The sequence below is a fragment of the Perognathus longimembris genome, chromosome 6 (assembly GCF_023159225.1).
Source record: "Perognathus longimembris pacificus isolate PPM17 chromosome 6, ASM2315922v1, whole genome shotgun sequence".
Taxonomy (NCBI): Eukaryota; Metazoa; Chordata; class Mammalia; order Rodentia; family Heteromyidae; genus Perognathus; species Perognathus longimembris.
In genome coordinates, this window is record NC_063166.1 from 86,373,009 (window position 1) to 86,385,097 (window position 12,089).

At 52.4% G+C, this 12,089-nt stretch overlaps 2 protein-coding genes across 2 annotated transcripts; both read left to right on the forward strand.

The window, feature by feature from the left end:
• The first annotated feature begins 18 nt into the window (after positions 1-18).
• Zgpat (zinc finger CCCH-type and G-patch domain containing) lies at positions 19-9,137 on the forward strand. The gene is made up of 6 exons (XM_048349758.1): positions 19-911; positions 6,353-6,486; positions 6,973-7,128; positions 7,903-8,019; positions 8,105-8,510; positions 8,715-9,137. Exons 1-6 carry the CDS (start codon positions 283-285, stop codon positions 8,851-8,853), a joined length of 1,581 nt encoding a protein of 526 aa, XP_048205715.1. The 5' UTR covers positions 19-282; the 3' UTR covers positions 8,854-9,137.
• Positions 9,138-9,300: 163 nt separating this feature from the next.
• Lime1 (Lck interacting transmembrane adaptor 1) lies at positions 9,301-11,848 on the forward strand. The gene is made up of 4 exons (XM_048349759.1): positions 9,301-10,475; positions 10,660-10,871; positions 10,969-11,330; positions 11,426-11,848. The coding sequence occupies exons 1-4, from the start codon at positions 10,378-10,380 to the stop codon at positions 11,624-11,626; spliced, it is 873 nt and encodes a 290-aa protein (XP_048205716.1). The 5' UTR covers positions 9,301-10,377; the 3' UTR covers positions 11,627-11,848.
• The last annotated feature ends 241 nt before the right edge of the window (positions 11,849-12,089 follow it).

Genomic DNA, 12,089 nt, shown 5'->3' on the forward strand with positions numbered 1-12,089 from the left:
GCGGAAGTGCCGGCGGCGGGCGGAAGGCGAGCGCGGTCCTCGGGGCCGCGGAGTGCTGAGGGCCCTGGGCGGCGGCGGGGAGGGGACGGCGGCCGGCGGTTCCGGACGCCGGGCGCTGCACGACCGCGGCCTGCCGCCCTGCCACGCTCTGGGGACCGTCGGGCTCTCCCCGAGCGGGCTCCCCACGCCCAAGGGTAGGCGGACGGCCCCGGGCTCGCCCGGGCGCCTCTGTCTCGGCCCGGGACCCGCCGCCGCCGTCCGCAGGCCCGCCCGCCGGTCGGCATGGACGAGGAGAGCCTGGAGGCGGCCCTCCAGACCTACCACGCCCAGCTGCGGCAGGTGGAGCGGGCCCTGGACGCGGGCCCGGGCGCCGGCCCGGACGCGGGCCTGGACTCCGGCCTGGGCGCCGGCCTGGACGCGGCCGCCGAGGCGGACCTGCGCCAGCTGCAGGGCGACCTGAAGGAGCTGATCGAGTTGACCGAGGCTAGCCTAGTGTCTGTCAGGAAGAGCAAGCTGCTGGCCGCGCTGGAGCCAGAGCCCCCGGCCCGGGACGATGCCGAGTACCTGGCTTTCCAGAAGGCCATCGCGGAGGTAGCGGAGACGCCTGCCGCCCCCGGGGCCGACCTGGAGACTGCCCCCGAGGAAGAGGCGAGGCCAGAGCCTACCACCCCTGGGCCGGGAGAGGGAGAGGACCGAGACCCGGAGGACGAGCTGAGCGGTGCCAAGGTGAAAGCGCCCTACTACAGCGCCTGGGGAACCCTGGAGTACCACAACGCTATGGTCGTGGGCACCGAGGAGGCCGAGGATGGCACGGCCTGCGTGCGCGTGCTCTACCTGTACCCCACCCACAAGTCCCTGAAGCCCTGCCCGTTCTTCCTGGAGGGAAAGTGCCGCTTCAAGGAGAACTGCAGGTAAAGCCCTGGCTGCGAGCAGTGGGGCCCCCGGGACAGGCACTCGGGACCGAATCACCATGGCCCTCTCCCTGCTTGGTCGTTCTGTCCTCTGCCCAGCGGAGTTGCTGGCAAGGAGAGCGACAGGCAAGTTTTTACAGCCCTGTTCTCCATGAGGCACTTGTTTCCTTCCATAAAGGTACTTTCTTGAGTAAATCAGGAAAACTGGAACGATTTATGTTGAAAATACTATCATCAGTTTAATTCTTTTGAGTGGAACTTTTTTATTTATTTTTCTTGTGCTAGTATGGAGCTTGAACTCAGGGCCTGGGCACTGGCCCTTACCTTTTTAACCCAAGGTTGTTACTGTACCAATGCAACTACATTTCTGGCATTTTGCTACTTAATTGGAAATAAGGGTCTCCTGGACTGTCTGTTTTAGCCTGACTGAACCACAATCTTCAGATTTCCGCTTCTTTGAGTCATTAGCATTACAGGCAGATGAACTTCTTTACCTAGCACCTTAGCCTAAAACATCTCTCTGCAAAAATAACTAAGGGGCTGAGAATGTGACTTAGCGGTAGATTGAAGCCCTGGGTTCGATTCCTCAGCACCACATATACAGAAAAAAAACAGAAGTGGTGCTGTGGCTCAAGTGGTAGTATGCTAGCCTTGGGCGGGGGGGCGGGGGGGGGAAGAAGCCAGGGATAGTGCTCAGACCCTGAGTCAAGCTCCAGGACTGGCCAAAAAAACAAAACTAGGACTCTTTGGCCAAGTACAGCTTGTTTCTGTGGCTCATCTTCCAGGTGTCACAATGGTATAAACACCATAGTTCAGCCTTGGCCATTTTCAAAGTCTGATTGCATTGTTGCTGAATCTAGCCATCTACACACTTTCCCAGACCTTCCTCTGTCCTCACTCTGCTAACCTTTGTGCTGAAGTTCACATGGGTTTCTGCGTATACATTGTTGAATACAGGTACTTGATGACACTCAGCAGGACCAGGTGCTGTTCACTTAGGAGACATCCTTTGTAAGCTAGGGTGGAAGGGGCACATTCCTCACAATTTGGATTCCCAGTGGTGCAAGTCATATATTCAAGGGAGGATAAATACTGTCTATTTCTATCTTGCTTGCTTATTTTCCAAGATTATGAATTGATATTCATTCTAGGAAGGCAATGAATTAGTTATTTTTTTAAAAAAGCCACATAATATCCTGCTGGGCATTGGTGGCTCATGCCTGTAATCCTAGCTTCTCAGGAGGCTGAGATCTTAGAATTGCAGTTCAGAGCCAACCTGGACTCAGGAAAGTCCATGATTTTTTTTTTTTTTTTTTTTTTTTTGGACAGTCCTGGGGCTTGGACTCAGGGCCTGAGCACTGTCCCTGGCTTATTCTTGCTCAAGGCTAGCACTCTGCCACTTGAGCCATAGTGCCACTTCTGGCCATTTTCTGTATATGTGGTGTTGGGGAATCGAACCCAGGGCCTCATGTATACAAGGCAAGCACTCTTGCCACTAGGCCATATCCTCAGCCCAAAGTCCATAATATTCTTATCTCCAGTTTGTTAGTAAAAAGCTGGAAGTGGAGCTGTGGCTCAAGTGGTAGAGCTCCAGCCTTAAGTGAAAAAGTTAAGGGACAGTCTCCATGCCCTGAATTCCAGCCCTAGTACCTGTGTCTCTATGTATATGTGTATGTGTGTGCATGTGTATAATACACTATGGGACACAATTGTACATACCTGTAATCTCAGTATTTAGGCAGCTAAAGCAAAAGGATAGTGAATTCATATCTTTCTGATCTTGTAGATTTTTTATTTACATATATTCGATTCCATTGCAAGTTCCAATCTTTAGAACCACAGATTGTCCCAGTTCTAGCCTGTGGAACCTTTTCAGGTGGACTCCTTCACCATCTTCACATTACCAATCTGCAGACAGCCTCCTTGTTGTGAGGGTCAGAATACACTCAGCAAGGCACTTCCTGCCCACATATACTGCTATAGAAGCCTTTGAAAAGCCTTGGTTTCACTTCATAGGAAGGGTGACTTAAGACCCCCAGTGTGGGTACCACCTGGCTGATTGTCATCAGCCAGTCATTATTTGGGGTCTTTTCAGAAGTAAAACTAGGAAATATCAGTGGTATAAGTTCACATGCATAACTACTTCATGAGTTCATATGGATATTCCCAATTCAAGTGAATGATTACGGTATTTATACTCAATCTCTGCTAGTCCCATGTTTCCTTCCTCACCCCAGTCTTGGCTCTCAGGTATATGAGATAAGGGCTCTGTCTCTCCTGTAACTGCTTACTTGTTTTATCCACTGTGTATACTTGACAGTCTCAGAATAGCAATATTCATGCCACTACCACCAGTTGTGGTGGTAGAGGGCTATTAGAGGTATTGTTGGGGCTTGTTCTTTTGTTTTTGTTTTTTGTCTGCCATTGGGCTTAAACTCTGGGTCCTGACCTGTCCCTGAACTCTTGCTCAAGGCTATTGCTCTTCCACTTTGTTTTTTGGGTTTATTTTGCCAGTCCTGGGGCTTGGACTCAGGGTCTGAGCTCTGTCCCTGGCTTCCTTTTGCTCAAGGCTAGCACTCTGCCACTTGAGCCACAGCGCCACTTCTGGCCGTTTTCTGTATATGCGGTGCTGGGGAATTGAACCCAGGGCCTCATGTATACGAGGCAGGCACTCTTGCCATTAGGCCATATCCCCAGCCCCCTGCTCTTCCACTTTGAACTACAGCTTCACTTCTGGTTTTTTGGTGGTTAATTAGAGATAAGGATCTCGTGGTGGAAGTGGCACTACTGCTCAAGTGGTAGAGTGCTAGCCTTCAGCTGAATAGCTCAGGGACAGGGCCCAGGCCAGGCCCAGAGTTCAAGCCCCTTGACTGACCAAAAAAAAGTCTCAGTACTCTGTCTCCCAAACCTTGAGAGCCTTCGCTTTGTGTCTCTGACTCGCTGGGTTAGAGTTTATGAATTAAGCGTCCATGTTCCAAAAACATAAAACTTCCTGAGCCCTAACATGGTTCTACAAGTGGAAAACTCTAGCCTGAGCTAATGTGACAGGTCTCATGAGGCCACCCTGAAAATAGTGTATAAAATTTCTTGAAGCTATGTGTGTAAGGTTCATATGAGACAAATGAATCTCATACATTTGTTTGAAATTCATTATGTATATGCAAATAGTGCCCCTGAAATCTGAAATGCTTCTGGTGTCAACCTTTTCAGAAAAAAAAAACACTCGAATTATGCCAAATTGTAAGTCATCAGAAATTTCCAAACATTCTGAAAGATTTGACCAATTGGTTTATGTATGTGTGTTGAAAGGGATGTTTCATCAGTTGCATTTCTGGATTTTGAGACACATCCTTTTTTTTTTTTGTCGGTTGTGGGCCTTGAACTCAAAGGGGCCTGGGCGCTGTCCCTGAGCTTCTTTGTGCTCAAGACTAGTGCTCTACCACTTGAGCGCCACAGTGTTGCTTCTGGCTTTTGAATGGTTAATTGGAGATAAGAATCTCATAGGACCTTTTCTGCCCTGGCTGGCTTCGAACCATGATCCTCAGATCTCAGCATCCTGAGTGGCTATGACAGAGTTGAGCCACCAGTGTCTGGCAATATGGGACACATTCTTTTATTCTCAGCAGGATTGTGCTTTTCCGCCATAATCTCTGAGTTTGGAGGGCACATTCTCACCACTAGTGGTGCTGCTGGATCATTAGAGCAGAGCTCCCTGTATACCTAGGACAGTTGATGTGAGAAGGAATTTAACAGAATGCAGGCCTGGGAGGGAGGCAGAAACACTTGTGGGAGATTACCTAAGCCTTCCCCTGCTCTCTCTCCCTCTTTCCCACTTGCTGATTCTTACCTCTGTTTATTTGTTTTGTTTTTGTTGCCAGTCCTGGGCCATAGACTCAGGGCCTGAGCACTGTCCCTGGCTTCTTTTTGCTCAAGGCTAGCACTCTACCACTAGAGCCACAGCGCCACCTCTGGCTTTTATCTGTATATGTGGTGCTGAGGAATCGAACCCAGAGCTTCATGTATACGAGGCGAGCACTCTACCACTAGGCCATATTCCCAGCCCCTGATTCTTACCTCTGAAGACAGCCCTGGCTGTGTCATGCTACAGTAAATGCCAGCTATTAGCTGCTCTTGTAAGGTTAAGACAATTTCCTGTCTGAAATAATGGTGTGTAGGAGGGTTGGTGGTTAGTTTTTATGTCTTTATTTGGTGAAATTAACAGTCACAGTCTTCATGTGTCTCTCCCCATGTTTTCTCTTCGTTCTTTCAGGCTTGGTTTTGGTTTTAAACATACTACTGCACTGATGTCTAAAAGTCACAGCACCATTGTAGGAACTGGGGTCTCATAGTTTTTATTTTGCATTTATTTTCAAACATAATCTCAAATATATTTGTGAGGTTATGTATCATAATCCAAGTTACTCTCCTCATCCTCCACTTCCGCCTCCTGAGTAGTAGTATTACAGGACTTACCACCACACCCAGCTGTGTGTGTGTGTGTGTGTGTGTGTGTGTGTGTGTGTGTGTGTGTGTCAGCTCCACTTCCAGTTTTCTGGTGGTTAATTGGAGATAGGAATCTCATAGACTTTCCTGCCCAGGCTGGCCTCAAACCATGATCTTCAAATCTCGGTCTCTCCAGAGTAGCTAGGATTACAGGCATGAGCCACCAGTGCCTGGATTCTCCTAGTTGTTTTGAGGAGGAATTAGTGTATATATGTACACACACCTCCATCCTCCAATACATCTGCCTTGGATAACTATTGGTGTTTGAAGCTTAATGTTTGGTGAAGAGGCAATGGAAAGCTCTTAGACAAAGCACCTGCTATTTAGAATAGCCCAGTGCATCATGAAGAGAATCCAAGTGTGTGCACATGTACGTGTTTGAATGTGCATTGTTGATGTGTGCATATGCATGTTAAGAGTATGCATATATTCTATGTGTGTTTGTATGTTTGAATGTATGGAGACACTCATGTATGAAGTGAGTAAGAATGTGTGCATATGAGCTGGGAATGTGGCTTAACAGTAGAGAGCTTGCCTAGCATGCATGGGGCCCTGGGTTTGATTCCTCAGTACCACATAAGCAAAAATAAAAAAATTCTTTTTTAAAAAAAAGAATGTGTGCCTATGCACGAGAGTGTGCGTGTCTTTGTGTGTATATGCAGGTGTGTTATGAGTGTGTGTGTAGGTAATGTGTGAAACTTTATGCTATGTATGTGTGAAAATGTGAATATACCTATATATGCTTATGTAAGTGAAAGTATATGTGTGCAAGAGAAATTTATGTGTATATTTGAAAAAGAGTTTGTATATCTGTGAGTATAAGGGGGGGAGTATATGTGTATTTGTCTCACTCCCTTCTGGGCCGGCCCTGGTGATGGTCCCAGTGCTCCTTCCTGGAGGGCCATGTCTGAGCTACTGTCTCCTGTGGCTGTCTGCAGGTTTTCCCATGGGCAGGTGGTCTCTGTGGACGAGCTGCGGCCTTTCCAGGACCCAGACTTGAGCTTGCTACAGGTGGGCTCTGCTTGTCTGGCCAAACACCAGGATGGCCTCTGGCACCCAGCACGGATCACAGGTGAGGCTGACTGCAGGGCCTCCCTGATGAGCTTCTCCTGAAAAACCCTCTCCATGCTTCATATGGCCACTCCTTTCCTCCTCTGGGTTGTGTGTTGGGGTCCTGCATGGGCCTAAGAGGAGAAAACTTGCTTTCGGTCACAGCCCTCCCTTCTTCCCTCCCTGCTTCTCACATAGTCCCACCTGTCAAAGCTGTTGACCTAACTGGGTGCTGGTTGCTCACACCTATAATTCTAGCTCCTCAGGAGGCTAAGATCTGAGGATCGCAGTTCAAAGCCAGCTAGGCTAGAAAATCTGTGAGATTCTTATCTCCAATTAATCATCAGAAAACTGGATGTAGAGTTGTGGCTCAAAGTAGTAGAGCACTAGCTTTAAGCAATAGGAGCTTAGGGACAGCACCCAGGCCCAGAGTTCAAGCCCCAAGACACCCCCCGCCCCCCCACAAAAAAACTGCTGTTGAGCATATCCTGTCTCTGTTCCTCTCCAGATGTGGACAGTGGCTACTATACAGTTAAGTTTGACTCACTTCTGCTAAAGGAGGCTGTGGTTGAGGGGGACAGCATCCTGCCCCCTCTGCGCACGGAGGCCACAGAGTCGTCCGACTCAGACAGCGGTGATGCAGATGATTCCAGCTATGCCAGAGGTATGGCAGCCACGTTGGAGCCAGAGGCAGAGTCAGGGTATGGAGTATAATGGGTAAAGTTATCCAGAGAGGTATCTAACTGACAGGAGTAACTGGAAACTGGATGCAGTGAGGCCAAGCATGGGGAGCCAGAGGAGAGAGCCCAGGACCAGAGAGTGTGTGGCCGGCCTGCAGATCACAGAAGCAGACACAACCCCCTGGTGCAAGGTCCCAGCTACATTGTGGTTTCTGTGGAGAGCTGTACCTCTTCCGGGACCCAAACTTGCTGCAGGCATGCTCTGTATGTCTGGCCTCAGATACCCAGTAGGATCACAGGAGGGGAGGGACTGCAGATGTTGGGCTTGCCAGGGCATCACAGGAGGTGACCAGTCAATGGGCATGGAGCATACTGTTCCCCGACTTAGGGCTGGATCTCTGGTAGATGGTAGCAGAAGTGATCATTGCGAGTGGAACACGGGCAACCAGGGCAGAGATTTCAGGAAGGGAGCTTGTGAGTAATGCTCCTTGTGAGGAGTTGGTTAGGATGAAGATGGAGATGCCCCAGGGAGGTATGACAAGAATTGATGGTCTTTGAACCCTGAATCTGTAGTGACATAGATGACTTGAGGCAGTGAAGTTGACCCCAGTGCAGTCAGCTTTCTACCCAGAGGTACCGGGAGTACCTACAGGAGGCCTGGGAGGTCCTGCCTGGAAGCTGACCTTTTGGTAACATTGGCCGGAATCTGTGGCACCCCTGGGATTCTCAGCTGAGCCACTGCCCTGTGTTTCCTGCAGTGGTGGAATCTACTCTAGACACTGGAACCTGCAGTTCTGCCTTTGCTGGCTGGGAGGTACACACGCGAGGCATCGGCTCCAAACTCCTTGCCAAGATGGGCTATGAGTTTGGCAAGGGTGAGTGCACATTGCCCTAAGGGGAGGGTGCTTCAGCGAAGCCCCAGGCTCTGGCAGCCCTAGTGGCAGCCTTGATCTTCCTCAGGTCTGGGCCGACATGCAGAAGGCCGAGTGGAACCTATCCATGCCGTGGTGTTGCCTCGAGGGAAGTCACTGGACCAGTGTGCCGACATTCTTCAAAAGAGGACCAAGAGGGTTCAGGCTGGTGCCAGCAGGCCCCCAAGGTGCCGGGGGAGTAGGGGGGGACCTAGGGGCCGTCCACCCCCTCGGAATGTGTTTGACTTCCTGAACGAAAAACTGCAAAGCCAGGCTCCTGGGGTCCTGGAAGCTGGGGTTGACCCCCCTGGAAGGAAGAACAAGGACATGTACCACGCCAACAAGAGTGCAAAGCAGGCTCTGAGCCTGCAGCTCTTCCAGACTGAGGAGAAGATCGAGCGGACCCAACGGGATATCCGGGGAATCCAGGAGGCTCTCAGCAGGAATGCTGGTCGGTATGTATGGGGGCCAACCAGAGTGGAATAGGGACCCACAGTAGCATCCCCACAGGGTACCTGTGAGAAGTCACCTGACCTGAGTGGTGATTGAGTCTGAAGAGGTCTGGATGTCGAGGATGGGCATTGGCCACATACAGCAGCTGGGGGTCCTGGTAGGCTGGCAGCCCCAGGAGATCTCACTAACTGGCAGGCCCTTCCTAGGCACAGCGTGGCGGCAGCTCAGTTGCAAGAGAAGCTGGAGGGAGCCCAGAGGCAACTGAGGCAGCTTCGAGCTCAGGAGGCCGGCCTACAGCTCGAGCGACGGAAAGCTGACACCCACAGGAAGATGACGGAGTTCTAGAGGCCAGCACGTCCATGAATGGAGCCCAGGATCTCAGCGCCCATCACTCTGGTGGGAAGGCAGCTGTCATCCTGATTCCTAGGAGACCCTACCGAAGAAGAGCCAGCCCACCCTAGGCTGCCCCTTGTTTAGCCTCACTTGCCTGGAGCCTATGGGCAGTGCTGAGTGCAAATGGGCTGCAGGTCATTTCTGGACACCTGTTCACCAAGCTCACCCACCAGTGACTTGGGGTATCTCCTTAGCAAGGACATTAAAGTGATTTCATTACTGTGTCACTCAGTGAAGACTTAGCCTGCTGTGGGTTCTCTGGGGAAAGAGAAGTCTGTATCTGTACAGGGTTGTGACAACAGACAGCTGGATTGGAGGGGTCCCAAGTGAGGCTGCTGCCCCTGCCATGGTCAGAGCACAGCGAGAGTGGCATTCTCCCTTCCATCCTTTCTCTAGCCAAGTGGACACAAGCCAAGGGTGTCCCATCATGTCTTAACACAAACAGGGCCTAGTGGGTGGGGATGGGCCCTGAAGAACACTGTTAGTAAAGTGTGCAGACCTGGACAGAGGGTTCATTGCTCCTTCTTGGCAGCCCCTGACCATCCAGGTGGCCCGCTCTGCCCACCTCAGCAGTAAATGTTTACCGTGTTGGGTAGGAGGGATGTGGGTTAGGCTCAGAGTAGTGCTAGCTGGTAACAAAGAATCACACCTCGATGCCAGTAGTGCAGCAGCAGCAGGATGAGCAGCTGCAGGGAGGGTTGAGTGACTGCTGGGGGGTGCTCTGTGACGGGCAGGAAATGAGGTGGGGTGCTTGCCCACACCCATAAGGAGCTTCCCCCTGCTCTAGACAGTGGAGGACACGCAGCGCTGTGGCTCTGGTAAGTGCCTACTCTGCCTTCCAACCCAGGCAGGTCCCAGGCTTCTTGATGCCCATCATGGGGTCTGGGAGGGCTGCCTCCTGCCTAGTCAGGGCGTGGGGCTCTGGCCATGACCCGCATGAGCCCCCACTCCCAGCAGCTCTTTTAAGAACCACCCCCAGAAAAGACAGGTCCCGTGACAGGGATAGAGGGGGAGAGGAGGAAAGCCAGAGAGCAGTGCAGTGCTGAGTGACAAACACCCCCCCCCCTTCCCAACCACGTTCAGTTCTGGTGATGAAAAGCCTGCAGTCCTCACCAAACAGGGCCATGCCTGGACCAGGATAGCTCTAGTGGTAGCCTGTGGCTTGCGGGCCCAGGTGTGACTTGAGAGGCTTCCCCAGATCATAGGTTTGGGCTGCAGTGACCCCAGTGCAGCCTTGGCCATGCTCTACCAGTCTCATGGCCACATTTACTAAGCAAAGTACTTTTTCACCAAGAGACCCTAGCTAGAGGAGGGAAGGTAGGCAAGACCAAAAGGCCCGGGGGTTTCCCAGGGTGGCGTGGCGAGTGCTGACTCAACGCCAAAAGGAAGTGTCTGCCCACAAGTGGGGCTGCTAGGTGTGTGCCTGGTACCTCCAGTGCCCCTTTTTTCTGCCCTTAGGTCCTCCCATGACATAGGATGGGGCTGTTGGTACCCTCAGCCCTGCCAGTCCTCTGGGTCCTAGGGTGCTTCTCCCTGCTCCTCTGGCTGTGGGCGTTGTGCACAGCCTGCCACAGGTACAGTATGTCCCTCCAATCCAGGATTCTGGCTTAGACCCTCGCCCTCCACAGCTCTGGACCAGGAGTTACTCTAGGGAACTTGCAGGAGCTTTGCATGGACCTTTGTGCCGGGGTGGGTCCGCAGCTGACAGCCCCTGCCCCTACCTCTGTCCTCCTGACCTGATGATGCTCTTGCTCCCAGGAAGCAGGCTCAGAGGAAACAGGCCAGGCGCCGCGGCAGTGTGGTGCCAGTGGAGATGGTGAGTGCCAGGCTGTCCCGGGGCCAGAGCAGGACCAGCAGGGGACCAACCAGCATTCTTTACCCCCAGTCTCTGAGGCGGACCTACCTCTGCTCCCTCAGCAAGTCTGATACGAGGCTGCACGAACTCCATCGTGGTAAACACTACAGCACAGGTGAGCCCCTTGGGTGGGCACCTGGGCAGGCTGGCTTCAGCCCTAAAGCCAGACCTGCTCTGTCACCTGAATGACCTCTGCTTGACTCCACCCCTAGCCCCACGACCTGCTAGCATGGATCTGCGCCCACTATGGCTAGAGATGTCCAGGGGAAGCACCAGACTGCAGGCAACCTCCTCCACCTTCCTACCCCAGCAGCTGCCCAGGGCTCCTGCTATCACAGCCACAGCCCCCACAGAACCCACTGGCCCTGAGGCCACCTATTCCAATGTGGGGCTGGCTACAACCCCCAGGGCCAGCCTAGTGGCCAGGCCTGTGGTGTGGGGAGGAACACAGCTGATCAGCTGTGACAGGCTCGGGCCTAGAACTAGACCTACAGTGGCCAAGTATGCCTGCATCCAGAAGTGCAAGGGCCCCCAAGAACCGCAGGGGGAGGCAGAAGTGACCCCAGCCACTCAGGTAAAGCAGGTCTTGGTGGGATGGGGTAGGTGGAACGGGGTGGAACTTGGTAGTGGATTTTCTGAGCTGTCCCTGGGTTTGCTCTCTCCCTCCAGGATATCCTGTACTCAAAGATCTGCAAGCCTAAACATAGGAATCCAGAACTTTCCATATTCCAACCAGACCCTCAGGGTCAGGGAGTGGTTCCTGCCCCGAGGAGAGGCTTGGCACATGAAGACACCCCCCCTCAAGACCTGGGCATGGACCAAGGTCCCTCGGAAAACGTGTATGAGAGTATTCAGGAGATGGGGCTCTGAACGCCTGCAAACCGTCCCCCTCCATTAGCACAAGTGGGGAATATACACAGGGCACCAAGCCCTCTACCCTTTCCATCTTCCTCAGCTTAGGGCACCTTTCTCCCGAGGGATTCCCACCCTGCCGGTGACAGTACAGGTGTCAGATCCCAGAGCTGTGTCCCTGTCATCCAGGTGGGCCTGCATACTAATAAATCCCCATCTCACGGGATGGACATGCTGGCCTTGTAGTCTGCCTTTGTTTTGGGGGACAGGGGATTGAACCCCAGGGCCTCATGATTGCAAATGTTCTACTTCCTGATCTATATACCCACAGCTTTTTTTTTTTCCCAGTCCTGGGCCTTGGACTCAGGGCCTGAGCACTGTCCCTGGCTTCCTTTTGCTCAAGGCTAGCACTCTGCCACTTGAGCCACAGCGCCACTTCTGGCCATTTTCTGTATATGTGGTGCTGGGGAATCGAACCCAG

Bases quoted from the DNA above. Each gene is read 5' to 3' on its own strand.
- Zgpat (XM_048349758.1), top strand. From the start codon at position 283: ATGGACGAGGAGAGCCTGGAGGCGGCCCTCCAGACCTACCACGCCCAG. The intron at 8,020-8,104 runs GTGAGTGCACAT...GATCTTCCTCAG, and splicing joins GGGCTATGAGTTTGGCAAGG to GTCTGGGCCGACATGCAGAA. The intron at 8,511-8,714 runs GTATGTATGGGG...GGCCCTTCCTAG, and splicing joins CTCAGCAGGAATGCTGGTCG to GCACAGCGTGGCGGCAGCTC.
- Lime1 (XM_048349759.1), top strand. From the start codon at position 10,378: ATGGGGCTGTTGGTACCCTCAGCCCTGCCAGTCCTCTGGGTCCTAGGG. The intron at 10,476-10,659 runs GTACAGTATGTC...TCTTGCTCCCAG, and splicing joins TTGTGCACAGCCTGCCACAG to GAAGCAGGCTCAGAGGAAAC. The intron at 11,331-11,425 runs GTAAAGCAGGTC...CTCTCCCTCCAG, and splicing joins AAGTGACCCCAGCCACTCAG to GATATCCTGTACTCAAAGAT.